Source organism: Calliopsis andreniformis, chromosome 3 (genome assembly GCF_051401765.1).
Source record: "Calliopsis andreniformis isolate RMS-2024a chromosome 3, iyCalAndr_principal, whole genome shotgun sequence".
NCBI classification, from domain to species: domain Eukaryota; kingdom Metazoa; phylum Arthropoda; class Insecta; order Hymenoptera; family Andrenidae; genus Calliopsis; species Calliopsis andreniformis.
The window spans coordinates 7350570-7367007 of NC_135064.1; the positions used below are offsets into that span (position 1 = coordinate 7350570).

General features: G+C 32.9%; 1 protein-coding gene and 1 long non-coding RNA gene across 8 annotated transcripts; one reads left to right on the forward strand and one right to left on the reverse strand.

The window, feature by feature from the left end:
• Nucleotides 1-16105, reverse strand: Osbp (oxysterol binding protein). Of its 7 annotated transcripts, XR_013003554.1 has the most exons (13): nucleotides 15930-16089; nucleotides 14491-14652; nucleotides 11615-11680; nucleotides 8298-8503; nucleotides 6626-6894; nucleotides 5948-6140; nucleotides 3958-4241; nucleotides 3646-3881; nucleotides 3276-3552; nucleotides 2809-3188; nucleotides 2508-2728; nucleotides 2208-2420; nucleotides 1-1590 (listed from the first exon to the last, which is right to left on the reverse strand). XR_013003554.1 is itself a non-coding variant. In XM_076393035.1 (12 exons), the coding sequence occupies exons 2-12, from the start codon at nucleotides 14616-14618 to the stop codon at nucleotides 2278-2280; spliced, it is 2403 nt and encodes an 800-aa protein (XP_076249150.1). In that variant the 5' UTR covers nucleotides 14619-14652; nucleotides 16087-16105; the 3' UTR covers nucleotides 1-2277. The 7 variants fall into 7 exon arrangements, 6 of the variants coding, with proteins under 6 accessions (XP_076249150.1, XP_076249145.1, XP_076249147.1 ...); XM_076393035.1 differs by having other exon boundaries at nucleotides 1-2420; nucleotides 16087-16105; XM_076393030.1 differs by having other exon boundaries at nucleotides 1-2420.
• On the forward strand, nucleotides 14744-16043 carry LOC143188654 (uncharacterized). Its single transcript, XR_013003555.1, has 3 exons — nucleotides 14744-14877; nucleotides 15653-15840; nucleotides 15907-16043. It is a non-coding gene; the product is annotated as an uncharacterized LOC143188654 (long non-coding RNA).
• Nucleotides 16106-16438: the final 333 nt, after the last annotated feature.

Consider the following 16438-nt stretch of genomic DNA (forward strand, 5'->3'; position numbering starts at 1 on the left):
TTACCCGTTTAAGATCGTTTCTTTTCTTTTTAAATTTGTTACAATAAATCAATACAATTCGTTCGATGGAACAAAAAAGCTACAGTTAATATTATCATATAAATAATTGCACCATTTGTGCGACCAACGGGTGTTACATAGGAGATGCCGAAAGGCAATCATGTGAATGCTACAAAGAGATTTTTTCATTTCTTTTTCTTTAATATTATTTTTGTTTGTTTGTGGCGAAGCATTTGCATTTTATCGTTCCACACGAATAGCTAATGTACAAGCACTACGTAATTGGAACATCTGTTCTAGCTCTCGTACCGTACGTTTTTTCTTTAAATTATTCATTTTATTTATTTTATAATTAATTTGTATTTATATGTATACAGATATATCTGATTATAATTATCTATTAAAATTATAATACAGCCGAATACTTAATCTTAACAATCAATTGTAAACATTGGTTGCAAGCTATGATGTTCCGTCCAATGTCGTCCTATACAGACTGTTATATATGAAATTGTCAATATACAAACACTATGAACGGAACCTGCTGTACGATGTGCTCATACGAGGGATATACAACGTTTTTTTTCTCATTATTATATGTACATACGGGCATACATACATACATACATACATACGTACGTACGCAAAATCATACACGCTTAAACTGCGCGTTTGTACCTGTGTATGGATGTGTGCGTGTCTACGTACTGTAGTTTGGAAAAGAGAAGAATTTCGGTTGCAATTATTGTTAATATGATTCCGGTTCAAAAAAAGCAAGGTCCCTTATAAAAGGAACACAACTTTTTACAACATATGGGCTCAACCACCAGATGACTTTAAATTCTCTTTATATTCTTCTTGTTAATTAATATCAATTAAACATCTGTAATATTAGCTCGACGGAGTGTATAGTAATTAGGCTAGCCCGTAGGCGAAATAGCCTAAATTTGTGGAACATTCAAGTGTCTACATCTGCACGGAACATTGCAGAAATTTGGAAGCGTACACATTACACCTTTCTGTTTCGTATTTCTTGCAGTTGCACGCTATAGAATACATCATAACATTCGCATTGGATATCATCATACACGTCGAAAAGAACGTTTTTCTACATATCCAACTCCTTCTCTCGTTGTTATAAATATTTTATCATCCGCAGGAACATTTCTTCATAGCGGTTACAGATTGTCGCATCAAAACGTTAACGAATGCCGCTTCTTAATCCATTTTTTTTTTTCGCGCAAAGGTTAAGACGTGGCAGTCGAGTATGAACAGTCTGGCCGCACACCACACATTTGTAAATGACCAATATGTAAAAACGTGTCGTCTATCGGCATCTACATTTTAAATAATTTAACAAGGCTTTACATATTCAAACACGATCACTTCTTATTTTTTGATTTACTCGGCAATAATATTCAAAATTTTTGCTTTTTTTTCCACAGTTTTTAATTCTTTTAAATATAGTAGCATTGCGTTAAGCATCCAAAACATATTTTACCTACTATATGTAAGTACTTTCCGCGATAGTTAATTTTTCGTAAATGGTATTACGATCGATCTCGTTAGTACTTACAGTCAGTTTTGTTTCTAAAAAAAAGGAAGGGAAATTCGGTTACTTCCTAAATTCGAATGAAACATATTATGAATACTGAGTTAGTATTTAAGTGAATTCTCGTGTTCAACCCTCAATGATTGTAGCTTTTAGTTACCAGCAATGCCTTTGTAGTAAAAATCATCGATTTCATTATTAATCTAAATTTTTAATCGAAGTAATAAAGCTATTGCAACTTATTCGCTTATTGATATTCCATTTGTGAATATATTATCATATACTGAGTCTAGTAGCAAAGCCAAATGACGAATGCAGGCAAATTTTAGTGTCTATACAAAAGTTTGTATGCAAAAGCATTAATTGGGCCATATGGATCGAATGCAGTATAATATTCTGGTTGTTTAAAAAATAGGTGAACGAGAGATTTACAGTGGCAATATGAAGAGGTAGAAGGATGTGTAGAACAACGAGGAGGGCAATGATATACTTAAAAAAACGCTTGTTTTATGAGTCAGAATTGCCAACTTCGATCAGTTCATTGGAAGAATTAATAACTAAACCGTGACCCCTAACAACCACCCCACTATCACATCAACATTTCTCAGAAGCAACGATCTCCACGAAAATGATTTCTAATATCGACTATCTTCACCTTAAACGGATCCAAACATTTCTGCAGTGTATATTGGCGGTCACATTAATCGATATAATTATATAATAAGCTAAAATATGTTCGGACATCGTGACCAATCACCTTTACTCTTGCATTCCCAATACTCGCCACCATATACATAACATAAACTGTCTGTGTATGGATCCTGCTCTTTTTTGAACCACAACGGTTCATAAACTTCAAATGGTAAACCTATTATAAATTGAATTTTTTAGTCATACTCTTTTAACGAAATAATAACAATTATAAAGGAAGAAACACTATAAAAGATGATAATACCTTGGGCAGCTGCTTTTTCAGCTTCATGTTCTCTTGCACGCCTAGCAATTCTTTGTTTTTCCTCTAATCGAAGCTTTTCTGCATTTGCTTCATCCCATTGGCCGTTTTCCATTAACCTTTGATCAGGCCTATTTCGAGAATCTGTAGGAGCTACGCCCTCTTCAGGTTCGTTAAGTTGACACGCTAATTCCGTGAAATTGTAATACTTTTCACTATCTTCACTATAATAATATACATATAATTTTAACAATGTGATAAATTTTGAAAAATATGAGGAGCTTTAACTTTATGAAATACTTACGCTGGCATACGCCGTTTCCATGCGAGTATATATGGGCCTGTTTTATAAACTGGATTATCTGACGTACCAGACGTACTAATCACAGGAGCAATTTCTATCTTTGAGTCCCATGTACCTTGTACTACCCACTTTACTTCATTATTTGAATTCATTACTACTCCTTTTACTTTTCGTTGACTATCTCTCGAGAAGTACGAATATGGTGTATACTTCAAATGGCACTTTATACCCTCTTTGTGATTCACAATGTCTGTATCACCACTTTGATCAACCCATAATTTCCCTACTATAATATTGTGTACAGTAGTTGTGACTTTTCGCCATGTGTAATGTTTCATACCATCATCCATCTCCAGGTGAGCAGTACCTAATGGTATTACCTGCATTTACATAAATGCATTAAATTTCGCATTTATTTTGTTCTATATTCAAATATTGGAAGAACAATCAGAAGTCTAAAAACTTACTTGTAAATACTTTCCACGGAATTTAGACGCCATGGTAAACTCTTGCCAACAACGCCACTTTCGTCCCTCGCAATGCTGAGCTAGCATTGGAGGGTGATGCGAAACTTGCTCTGAAATTGCTCTCCATCCTAAATCATCAACGCGATCACATTCATACGTTTCACCTAATAAAGGATTGAAAGGTTTGCCAGTTCTGGAAGCAGTTGTGGAATAGCTAGATATAGTAAATGCAGCTACATAAGCCATTTGCTCATAGCTATCTGTACATTCTGCTGCCCTGTTTTGAAACAAATAAAATAAAATATTGCTATTTTGGATAAAATCGTATATGTAATAATGTGATCATTATCATTGACTATTCTGTACTTACCTGTCAAGAATATCTGCATACTCATAATCTTCTGTGAGCCGTTGAAGCATACTAAGTGGCTCAGAAAAGTTGACAGGCATTGGAATCTTTGATAAATCTTTGCCTATACAATTTTTCATTATACTCCATAAATTTAATGGATAATTTGGTTTATCAGGTACCCTAGTTCTTCGTTTCCTTTTAGAACCTGTTACCCCGGTGCTGCCATTGCTGCCATTATTGGTTTGCCAAGTTGTCTATTAGAACAAACGAGAATGCTATATTCCATTCTTTCTTTATGCTTTTCAAATGTAAATTTAACAGTACGCTTACACTATCCAGATTGTCCGTGTTTGCAACTGTGGTGGAACTTTGCACTGCCGTAGAATCGGTCACGATAAGAAAGGAATTTGCACCTGCACCATCTGATAAAGGCAAAGGTGTTTGATCTCCTTCTGAACTAGAGCCATCATCGCTACCTTGAGAATCTGTCCTATCTCTCGAATTGCTTGTAGCAACACCAGGAATACTTAAAGTAAAAGTATCAGACTCCTGAGCATCATAAAACTCTGCATTATCTTCCTCGTCTTCTGATGGAGAAGATGTAACAGTTGTATCTGTAACATCAATCAAAAATTTCACTTAATTCAACCTTTCAAAGTAATTAGATCAAGAGCAAAGCATGTATACACAAGACAAATGAGATTAAGCTGAGTACAGCGATTTAATTATCAACCTTGTACTAAACTTCAGAATTCAAAATGGAGAAAACCTTCACGTGCTATGAGTCACAACGGCCGTTAAGATTAACGATAAACGTTAACGTACAGAACAAAATGTCATCAGAAGCTGTCGATACGATTACGCAATGAGAAAAGCATAATTTCGCGCCAATAATGAACCATACAACAAGACGTATTGGATACTCATCAAAAACTAACGAATATTTATTGTACTTTACTTTCCTCCGAATACACCGTTCCTTGAAACCCTCCCTTCAAAATTTATTCACGTTTCTCGCTCCCCTTTTCCCAACTGATCGAGAATAATGGACATGACAATTGCCATTATAAATCGTACCCGTCTTTTTACCCCCAATCTCGGTCCACACCTGCAGTACTGGCGTAGAAACTAGCGAAGCGATGGTGCTTGTAGTAAATATATATATATACATACACACACACACGTATCTTTATATCACAATGGCAATTAGAATGTACCGCGCATTAGGTTATGCTGTGTCCCGAGATCGGTTTACTGGATCTCATGTATTCGGACGGTGTTAAAACACTTGATCGAACCCGCAGACCGTTAAGAAATTGTTGACGTGACAGAGACTCCTCCCCTTCGCCTCGTATAAGAGCCCACTATCGGTTTAGCATCTCCACTGGGATCCTCTCTTTTAGGCGCGATGCTCAAGATCGTTGACGTTCAAGACTCGATGAATTATCACATTGAATTTTTACGCGGTAGAAGACCAAGGTAGGAAATTGTGGTCAGAACTTGCACGAAACAGCGATTTGCAAGGCCATCTGAGCTTGATTAAGCGCCAAGCTTAGGAGAAACGAAAACACACCCGTAAGTGTCATATATGTATGCTAAACGTCCCTTCCTCACAATTTGCCCCCCACGACTCTCTTTCTCATTCTATCTCTTTCTCACTTACGTCTGCTCTGTGTGCGTTATATGCTATGATAAACTGCATACGCACGTGTAGATTGTGACATCATTTGAAAGTAAATGCGCTGTAAGCGCCATCTCACGATCAAAGTAACAAAATACAAAAAAGCGCGAAAATTCAACCTCACGTATCATAGCAAGCGAGTGATACGGGCCATTTGAAATATAATCGAATCAGAAATATCGTACTGTATTAACACAAATGTATTACTAATCTAATCAATCCGTGATAGTTAATGGTATCTGAGATCTTACATATTTTTCACGCTTAGGATTACCGATATCAATGGTTTAAGTGCGTTAAGATAGTACGATATTTTTTATCTTTGGGTATTTATTTCTTTAATTCTTAGCCCCTTCCTAAATGTTGAAATATATAAAAGCATAGTTATTTTAGCCATTTCCATTAATTTGAACTCGAATATCATTACTGTAAGACTGATGTCTACAAATATCATCAGCAGTATACTCCGTAGAATACATGTATACAGTAAATAAAAGCATAATCCTGCTATGATCGATAAAAAAGATGTTTGAGGTCGCTTTCCTTTCAGCGTTACCATATTCCAGAGCTTAAGACATTTGCATTGAAGCGTTAATAGTAGTATTACATTAAAAGAGAAAAGAATGTAAATAAAATTACGCGAAGTTCTGTGCCCCCCTGCTGGAACTGCCGCGGGGAGTGCGTGCTGTGCAGCCTCTTCTAGGTGGGAGTGTTGCCTAGCGAGTTGTTCAACCATTTTCTCTATCCGCACCTTCTGATCACGCTCGTGTTGTAGCATCTTCTTCCACTTTGGCTCCTGTTGCTGCGCTAGTTGTAAATACTCATTGCTCGTCTGAAACCACAATTTGCCCTATTTTTCTACGCGAGTACTACACCTTCAACAAAAATAAATTAGTAAATGTTGCAATACAATGTTTGTAACAATACATGATGAATAAACGTGAATTTATATGGTTAGTAGGAAGAGCAAAATGTAGAATGTATATTATTTACCAGTGGATTTAATACTTTAGTACTCTAGCTATACTAGTATTATTATAGCACTAGTACCCACTATAATACTACTGATATTTAATTGAATGATATTTAGTTGAGTTATAGTACAGTTTAGTAATAACTAAAAGCATTTGGAACTAAATTATTGCACCTAGATAGTTTAAGGGATTTTATTAGTTTTTATAGTTCTTTGCACGTAGCAAACTTTGAGTGACAATGCACTAGAATTATTCTCCACAGCAAAAATAGTGGAATATATCTTATTTGCTAGAGCTATTCATTTATATATGTATTATTAATAGAAAGAAATTTTTAACTTACATTAACCATAGCAACAGCAGCAATGCGGAAAAGCGTTGCACGTTCGCTGACCGTCTTTATTTTTGCTGCTAATTCTGGTGATGGAGGTTCAAGTGCCTCAAGGTCGTTCAAAGCTCGTTGAAGCATAGTCCCTCTTTTATTTATTAAATCATTACAGGCTTGTAAATTTTCTAAACGTTGAGCCAAGTCCTTTATTACAGACACATTCTCTGGTTTTTGACTGTCATTGTCTTGGAATTCCTCCTCCTCTTCTTCTGGAACAAAGTTTACTTCACATAATGTATCTACTTTAGGATTGTCTTATTATGTTTACAATAAATCAAATGGTTATCAGTGATAAGTTTTAACAAAAACTGGCAATTTAATGTAGGCTAGACAGTGATACTTTACTCAAAACAATTGAACTCTCAAAAATATAAAGGATTTTCCTAAAACATAGATTTTTTCCCTAAAAACATGTTTTTTTTTAAACATAGGTTTTTAGTTGCTAACAAACTTTGTTAACAATAAAATATGAAACTTTTACATATTCAATGTTATATATTTGAAAAAAGAGTAACAATGTTCTTAGTTCATTTTGAATCATACTTCAAAGGTCAGTGTTGTTAATCATATCACGCAAAAATAGTGTAATATCAGAAAAAGATTGGTAAATATGTATAGTAAGAAGTATTGTCAGGAGAAAAAACAAATCTAAAGATAAATAAGATAAATCCTGTTTTCTTTTTTTTCATTTTATTTATTGTTGTGACTTCCTTCTCTGTTATCACTGAATGGAGAATTAAAAGAAGAAGACAAGACAAAATATTTAATTTTGATATCTCTCAGAAAAACCAACACAATTGGGGAGCTTAAGACACTTTTGTATTGATATCTTTTTAATTGTAATAAAAATACCAACAAATGTTCTTCATTTAATTAAAACAATCCCTAATTATTTTTTTAAGATTGCTATTATATCTGTTATAGTACAACACTGGAAATACAAAAAGTGAATGGCTACTACAAGAATTAACAATTCACAAATTGCAAATCTACATTACACCTAATATATGGTAATATGTAATAGAATAGAATTAGAATCTGTAATTGAGCACAGATTCTATATTAGGTTATAAATCAGTTCATTGATCATTGCAAAAAAAAGTATAGACTGTTAATAAGATATTTTATAAGACCTGCTATCATTAATTGCCTTCAATAATATGCTGCTTGGCCTATTAAGTGTTGATAAGTTCATTGCTAAAAATATCAGCTGATTCTTACTCAGAATTCATATCTAGTATAATATTAAAAGAAAAAAATTAGTCATTTTATTTCCTGTATTGGTATCAAGTACTATTTAAAGAGACTACTAAATAATATATGTGATTATCATTATAGTCTGCAAATAAATCTCAGGACTTGAAATAGCCATAAAATTATAAAACAAATCCTAGTATCGACAATAACCAGATATAGAAGTATTATCTGATAGGATTACTCCATTAATTACACTATTCAGCTAAATCTGTTCAACTGCACTCCAATCTGGATCTCTGATTTAAAACTTTCTCCTTTCCTAAGCGAACTAATTAGATGATTATGTTAGCAACAGTGTACGTGATAAAGTAAATGATTCTTATATATATAAAAAGTAAAAAGAATTTTAGAAGTCTTTTGTCATACACACCAGATTCCATGGCTTGAATGGCCTTGGCCTTCGCCAACTCGAGGGCCGTGACCCATTGTTGGCGCTCTACCTCCGTCGCTGCTTTAATGTGGAAGGTTTGCGTGCCGCCGTTGCTGACGACGAAAGTACAAGCATCCACGGTGTGAATTAAGGCCCCGTGCAAGGATATCGTGCCGCGGCACGTGTGTGACATCTCCGCGGGACTCCTAAACAGAGAAAAAAGAACGCGACAGTTTCGCGAACGTATTCTTTAACGACAAGAAAACCGTATGACACAGAGAAAGACAGACGTGAGTTTGCAATTAGTCGCTTGCTGCGTTCACTAGTCAGAGGTTTATCCAAGCCAGAAAAAACGCTTCTCAATTCACCCAGAGAGTGGAGATATGCATACCATGTCACCGTGAAAGAGAGGAATCGGTATTATTTTGAGTTCGGTGATTGTATGAAATTGTCTAAATTAAATAACATTTTTATCTAGTTATTCGAAAATAATCTAATTTATTAATGATTTCACAGAATCACCGAATGGAGTACCTTTACCATATCTTATAACGTATAGTGTACCTCAAAATACGTAGAACAAACTCTAAAAAGATTTATGTAGAAAAGACTGTGTTGGACATGTACATAAAATAAAATTTGTCTCTTGAAACTTTGATTACTGAAAGAAATCAAGATCAGAACTGTAATAAATCATGTCTAAGGTTCTATACATCTCTATCGTGCTTACACCCACAATAAACGAAATTACTTAAAAAGAAAATACAGTAATACCTCGAAGTTACGACCTAATTGGTTCCAGAATAATCGACCTAAATCGAAATAGAATTGATGTATGTATTACTGTATATAGTATTAGCATTTTATTATATTAGCAGGTAAACTTTTGTCCAATTAAGATGACTACCTATATAGGCAAATAGCATACATATGACTCGAAATGTGGTTGAACCTCGGAACTGATCCTTATAGAAATTATGTAATTACGTATCGAATATAGACACCTAACCACATTTCGTGGTAATAGGGTAAATAAAATTCTTTTCCTTTCCATGTGATTATATAGTATGTAACGATAGAAACATGTAATTATTGTTACACGATATTATTACCTACTGTCAAACTATTAAGGAAGACAGTAAGTACAGAAAAATGTGAAATTGAATTTTTTTATTTTCAGATAATATTATTGTACATCTTATGTCTTCTTTAATTGCAAAATAACAGTAAAATATTTTTAGTAGATACTGCCTTTCTTCCTAGTTGGGCAGTATAGTGAGTATATTTGACAAAACTAATAAAATTGTTGATTTTACATTTACATATACACTGAGAGGTACAATGTATACCACGTTGTACTTTCCTTACTAAAACCTGATGAAGAATGAAACAGTGAAAAGTTCGCATTTTGAATACGAATGTAATTACTTGCAGATATTCTAAAAACATCATTAATGAAGCGAACGTAAATGTAAATTAACGCAAATCGTGGTATTACTGTAATATTTTTAGCGATAAATTAGATGCTATCTAAGAAATTTCGTAAATTGGAATTAGTACAACAAAATATACTTTATGTGTTAGACCTATTCTGTGAATCATTCTTTTGTGGTACGTATCTTAAGACAGTCATATACAATCAACACAACCAAATGAATACAAATGGTCTGCGATAATGCGTTAGAGCGCAGGAAACGATGCGTAAACAGAGATTACTAGAATCGATTCCTTCCGTTTTAAGCACTATTATTACAATTATGGCTTGACACGCGATTGTTCCCACGCAAATTTACTCTCGATAGGAGTTCGTATAATATTGCGGAGAAAAAGAAATAAATAAATAAATAAATAGAAACAATGTTCGAGAATTGTATGTATCTAAAGATTAAAAGAAGAGGACAGATAGTCCGCGGATCGTCATCACCATGCACTTTAAAACGAGTGAAATTAAATCTAACACGCAATGGATTGAAGCACTGATCCTCAACGAAGGATAAATCATTATCATAGTCATGCTAACGCGTTCAGAAATTATTATTGCATATTGTCTGCATAGATCAATAACTATCTCTTTTCAAATTTTTCTTGATACTTTCTACCATGTCACGTTAATCGCCAAATATTACATTAAATCGTCGAATTATTTATTTTTTTCGTTTCATATATTTCACTGATTAAATATGTATGCGTGTACATTTAAGTTTAATGAATTATAAAAAGTTTTATAAGATTTTCAACAAATGAGGAATATGACTATGTAACGCAAACGTAAATTATGCAAAAATAAATGAAATGACGACATAAAGTGTTTGCCAACAGAGAAGTTGGAAAGCGTGAGTTTGCTTTATTACTATTTAGTTAAAAATCGGTATTTATACGATCAAATCAAGACACGTTCGAGTGGAACGATTTTACTAAACACAGAATTGCAATATACAGTTATAAAGAACAGAATTATTGTGCATCGTATCGTAAAAGGTCTAAAACCATAATTCCATGTGTACAATAATTTGTAAATTCTATATCGCGGAAATATAGCTTTTTTACATTTATTAAAACTTTAGATATTTATAATCTCATGTTACAATTTCAAAATGAAAGATTTTGGTATGAAATAATTTGACTTTTACGTTGTGTTGGTGTAAAATTTACATAGTAAATAATTAAATTTGAAGGTATCGTAAGTTTAGTAAACAATAACGACTCCCTACACTGATCAACAGCATATGTATTTTGAATTTAAATTTAGCTACTTATTTACTGCTATAATTATTACTTTGAACATTCCCAACGAACCAGTTAAAACTTTAAACTCGGAAGACCTTTAGGATACCACCTGAACATAACTGGGATTTACAACAAAATAAAGCAACGTGCCTAACAATACGTGCTTAACAATAAATACGAATATACGCACGTACATATGTACACACAAAAACACAAAAATTTACAATTCATATTCTCCCTTTTAGCATAATTAAGATATAATTACGAATAAAATTTTTTGGATAAAGGGACCAGGTATCACTTATAAAAATTATAAATATTATGAAATGGGCAGGAAGCTAGCAAAATTATTAAGAACATTGACGATACTGGCATTATTAATACGTACAGCTCTAATATATATATATATATAAATATATATATAAATATATATAGTTTATACATGTGATAATATAGTAAGCAAGGACTGTATACATATAATGAAATGTAAATGAAACTCCAACATCGTCTTTGTCTGTTTAATTACAAAGTTCAATTTAAAAGAAGAGTCAGGATATTTCGGCTTTTTTTCGATAATTTTAACTACTTACTCGGAGGCTCTGCCAGCCTTCCGCTTGCGTCGTGTTGATATCTTTGGCCCCCCTGTTGGTTCAGCCCTAAACAATCCACAAAACAAATAGACCCCGTTCACATTGTGTAATACTGTAGCAAAACGAAAATTTACTTTTTTCCTTTCTCAAATAAGAGTCTATCGTTTCGCCCTACACAGATTCCTTTAATATCGCGATTATCTTTTAATTCGATTACAAGCTTTCATTGTTTTTTTATTTCTCCTTGTTTGTTCTGTTTATTTCTTTCTCTCTCTCCCTCTTGCTCTTTGAATAGCAACAATGCAACATCACAATACATAATTGTTTATACGTTGCGTGTATTACATACATACACTTTTTGTGCGAGAAGCCTTTAACACGTTGAAGTTCAGGTAAAGAAAAGAAATAAAAAGAAAGTAAAAATTTGCAGGACACTGTCACCTTTTTGTGTTCTACGATTTCATAAATGCATTGCAAACTCAAATCACACAACTGTGCCAAACGGAAAATGAAAAATAAAAGTTGAAAGGCATTGCACGTCGTCAGGGAACACGGATGTTCTAAATATAAAGAAACGGAATAGTGAAATATTTTCGTAATGATGTTATGTTATGTTCATCCACGTCAGAAGCGAAGTACTTTTGTACCTACAATCGGTAATTACGACCAAGTGGTTACAACATGTTTAAATTCTTCAATAAAATTACATAGTACTGATTGTTTTACTACAAAACTGATCCCAATGAAGCTAAATTAAAGCTATTTAATAAAAGTCTGTCACATAGTATTCGAAAAAAATATGGAAGGCAAATATGCAATAAATCTTCTCTGATGCGTGTGATAAATGTAAGCATATGTGTTTATATACAAAATATATGGTCCGTGCATCTGAGATTTGTATTTTCACAAACGCCTTATATGTACTTTTTCAATAGAAATTTTATGTAGATATCAGAACATTGCAACGCGTCTTACGGCATGTACATGCTCGGGATGTTGCTCAAACTAAAATGGATAAGTATAAAAATATATAAACATGAGTCTTGGACGAAACTATGATTACATTTGATTAAGGATACTTGGATAAACCATATTGATAAAAGTATCCACAACTGAGCTTGCACTGGCTGCATATGTACATGCATACTTCAAATTGTTATGTTTACAATACTATACAAAATACAAGATACAAAGCTGTTTCTCCTCATTTTACAACATCTTTGATGTAAGTGCAGGGATTGAAAAGGTTCTAGAAGTAACAATTACAGACCGTTATACAAAGGGCCTGACAGAAACAATTGTGAAGGATTATTTACTTTGAATAATTCTCGTAAGAAATCAAAATTTTGGAGAATATTTGTTTCAACTATGGTTCTATTATCAGTTATGTTATTTTTTCGATTCTATATAATTTCCAAAATAGTTTCAGAATTGACTTTTGTATCAAGTTGACAATAATTGAAATTACTAAATATTATGAATCGAGTTTCTTGTACATAAATCTATCTTTCACAAGATTGCTGTGAAAGAAAATTATAGCTGAAACATTGGTTGAAATATTATTAATATTAATTTTATATGCACATTAAATATTAACATTAAACAAGGAAAATAAATCTGCTTTCTTTTTTGACACTGAAGTCTGACACTTTGACACTTTATTCTTTGCGATAGACATAAACGATAAACAGAATTGATATTAAAACATGAATAGTAGACATACAAGAAAAATTTCTTGTGTCAATTATTTTTAAGTTGTCAATACTTTAGATGTTACGAATTCATATAATAATATGTATAAATGTACTAGTAATAGTTTTCTTCTATAATAATTTTGTAAAAGATATGCTCATATACAATAATATTTAACCATAGTATCTAACAATGTCAATTATTCTGAAATTGAAGTTGAAGTTGATTCGAGAACTGTTTTGGAACCTACATAAAACCAAAAAAGTAATGGTACTGTAATCAATAACGGAATACAAGATTCATAATTGAAATAAGTCTAATCAGAAATTTTTGTTCCTTATAACACTCATTCGGAATAAAAGTTCTCCGTATTTGTTTCAGCAATTGCACTTGACGCTATAACTGTTTTCAACCCACATGTAAATGTAATATTAATATAAATGAAAGATATGTATGATACACTATGTAAACAAAATTTTAGTATTTATAGATATGTTTATTGGAGTAGGATATTATGTATAATATAGTCGAGACTTGATAAAGTATACAATTATTTAATAAATATTTGAAGTTAAATTTCTTAAAAACAATGCTTCATATGAGAGAATATTATTTTGAATTTATCGCTACCTTCTTACACAAGAACTTTTAAAGCTATAATGTCATTTATAATATCCTTTATATTATACAAATAAAATTAAGAAGGTAATCTATTTTAAGTAATTTACTAAATTCTCACAGCAAACATGTATACTTCCACTTAATTGTAAGTAAAAAGCCTCAACATTGCATATGTAGTAAATATCTGTCTAACAGATGGACCTATAAAGGTTATACATGCAAGTCACCATTACCTTTCAAACATTTCATTGAAAGATCATTGAAAAATCAGTACTTTACAGTAAACCCAATATATTTTCTGTACAAGAATCCACAAAAATCTTTTAGAAGGGAACAACTTAGTATCACATACAAATAATTAACTTTGTCATATAGTAATTGTTATTGTTATAACTTGTTGCAAAAAAAGAAAAAAAACCAGTGGGTTTACAAGGTGATAATCATCACGAAGAATTATGATTCTACCCATGAGAATCATAATCGTGTTAGTCTCTAGCGTTGTTTACACGCGTAGCTAAATTATAAATTACAGAGACAAAGTAAACTGACACGTAAGAAACTACCTGTAATAAGACAGTAGGCCATTTGACAGGACGAACCACCTTCGTTGGTAACCTTTCAAATAATTAGTCCACTTAAATAGCCATCCTTTCATCTCCTGTGTACCATGCTGAGCCTTCGGGTCTCCCATTTTATAATACGTTGCGTGCTCACACGCGTTTCTCCTGAAATTATAATGCACTCCAATATCTGCATACACATCACCCGTATAGTACGACCACCATTTTGGATTAATCCTCTCTCTTTCTGGCCCCACGGACTCGTGCGCTCTCTTAGAATCGAAATTCAACTTAAACACACTGTCCTCCCGTCGGTCATTAAAGCGCGCCACGCAACAATACCAACAATATCTGAGAGTAAATACGTTAAACACACAGTATTTAGAAAAGGTATATTACGAATCCTCCTTTCGCACGGCGTGATAAACCGCCACGTTCTTCGGTGACGGTGCCTAACCTTTATTACTCTGTTATCTATATATACAGGGTGACTCACAAAATATATAAAACGGCAACTATCTGCGAAATGAGTCGAAAACGTAAAATGAAATGTGCTTTCATAAACAGTTGTTTTCGATAAAATCGATCCCAAAAATGTGTGTGTTTGACTAAATAAACTTGCGATACATACCTCGTTATGTACTACATTTGTTTCTATTTGAATATACTCACAAAGTGCACAGAATTGCGCAAGTTGGTGTTGTTTAAAAGTTCAAAATTTAGTGTAAGATGTATTTTTACTTTGTTGATTAAACAGACATTGGTAAATCAAGAATACACGAATTTGTTAATGCAGTTTCAGTGAATTTTTTAGTTAAATAATAATCGTATCTTCAGTGTAGCAATAAAGAATAATATTTTTTCTATTATAAATTATTGTGATCATAGACAATAGATGCCTATGATTAATCCGATTTGTTGAATTGAATTTTAGTTAAATACGGATATTTCCATCAAATTTTCGTAAGTTTTCTTCAAAAACAAACACTAGCACTGATACTTGTATTCTTCACCTTTGACTTACTTCTCTTTTTTGAAAGGAATGACATGCTTTCAGATCATATTAAATATTTTGAGACACCCTGTATAGTATTCGTGTCCACGTATACAGACATATGTAATGTATATGTATACATTTGATTATGGGTAATCTGTGATTTTGCAGATTTCTTGACGGTTTTCTTCTTCCGCCTTCTTCTCTGTCCTTGTGTAAAGAACGTCGTTGATTGAACGTTAAAAACGAAGGAATAATATTCGATAATATTGGTAACAGAAAAATCTTTCCGAGAAAAAGTTTCGAAATTCAAATTTTGCTAGATTTTTTGTAAGGCGTAGCATACGCTGATTTTGATTGTAAGTAACATTTTACGTGCATTAAATTGAACATCTGCCAAATATATTGTAGTTATCATGTTGCAGGAATGGAGAAAATTTTTACGTACTTCTTGAACTTGAAACGAGCACGCCAGCGAAAATACGTTCGTTCTGTCATTTGACAAGATGTATGTACGGTCTGTTCGAATGAATCGTTCTACTCGAGAGAGATGTCATGAAGAAAAAGCACTCGGCACACTCTCTGATTAGATACTCGATACTGACCATTATCTTCGAACGAAACTAAGCTCTTAATTTATCTGAGCAGATCGCACAATGCGTTGACTACTTGAACATCTCTTTATTCCGCTCGTATAAAGAACATGTTACGGATATCAATATATTAATAGTTATCTAGCCAGCTCACGTGCCCATAATATATACGTATGAAATGTAGAAACACCAATTTCAGGATTGACTACGCGTGTTACTTGTATTATTAAGATAATTTAATATCCCCCGTTTTGTTAAGACGATTTAATAAATGAGGCTATCCGAGGTGGAATTCAATGTAAGATTACTTTGTCGATAAGTAGTGAACGAAGATCAATCTTACCGACATAGTTTTGTCATTTGG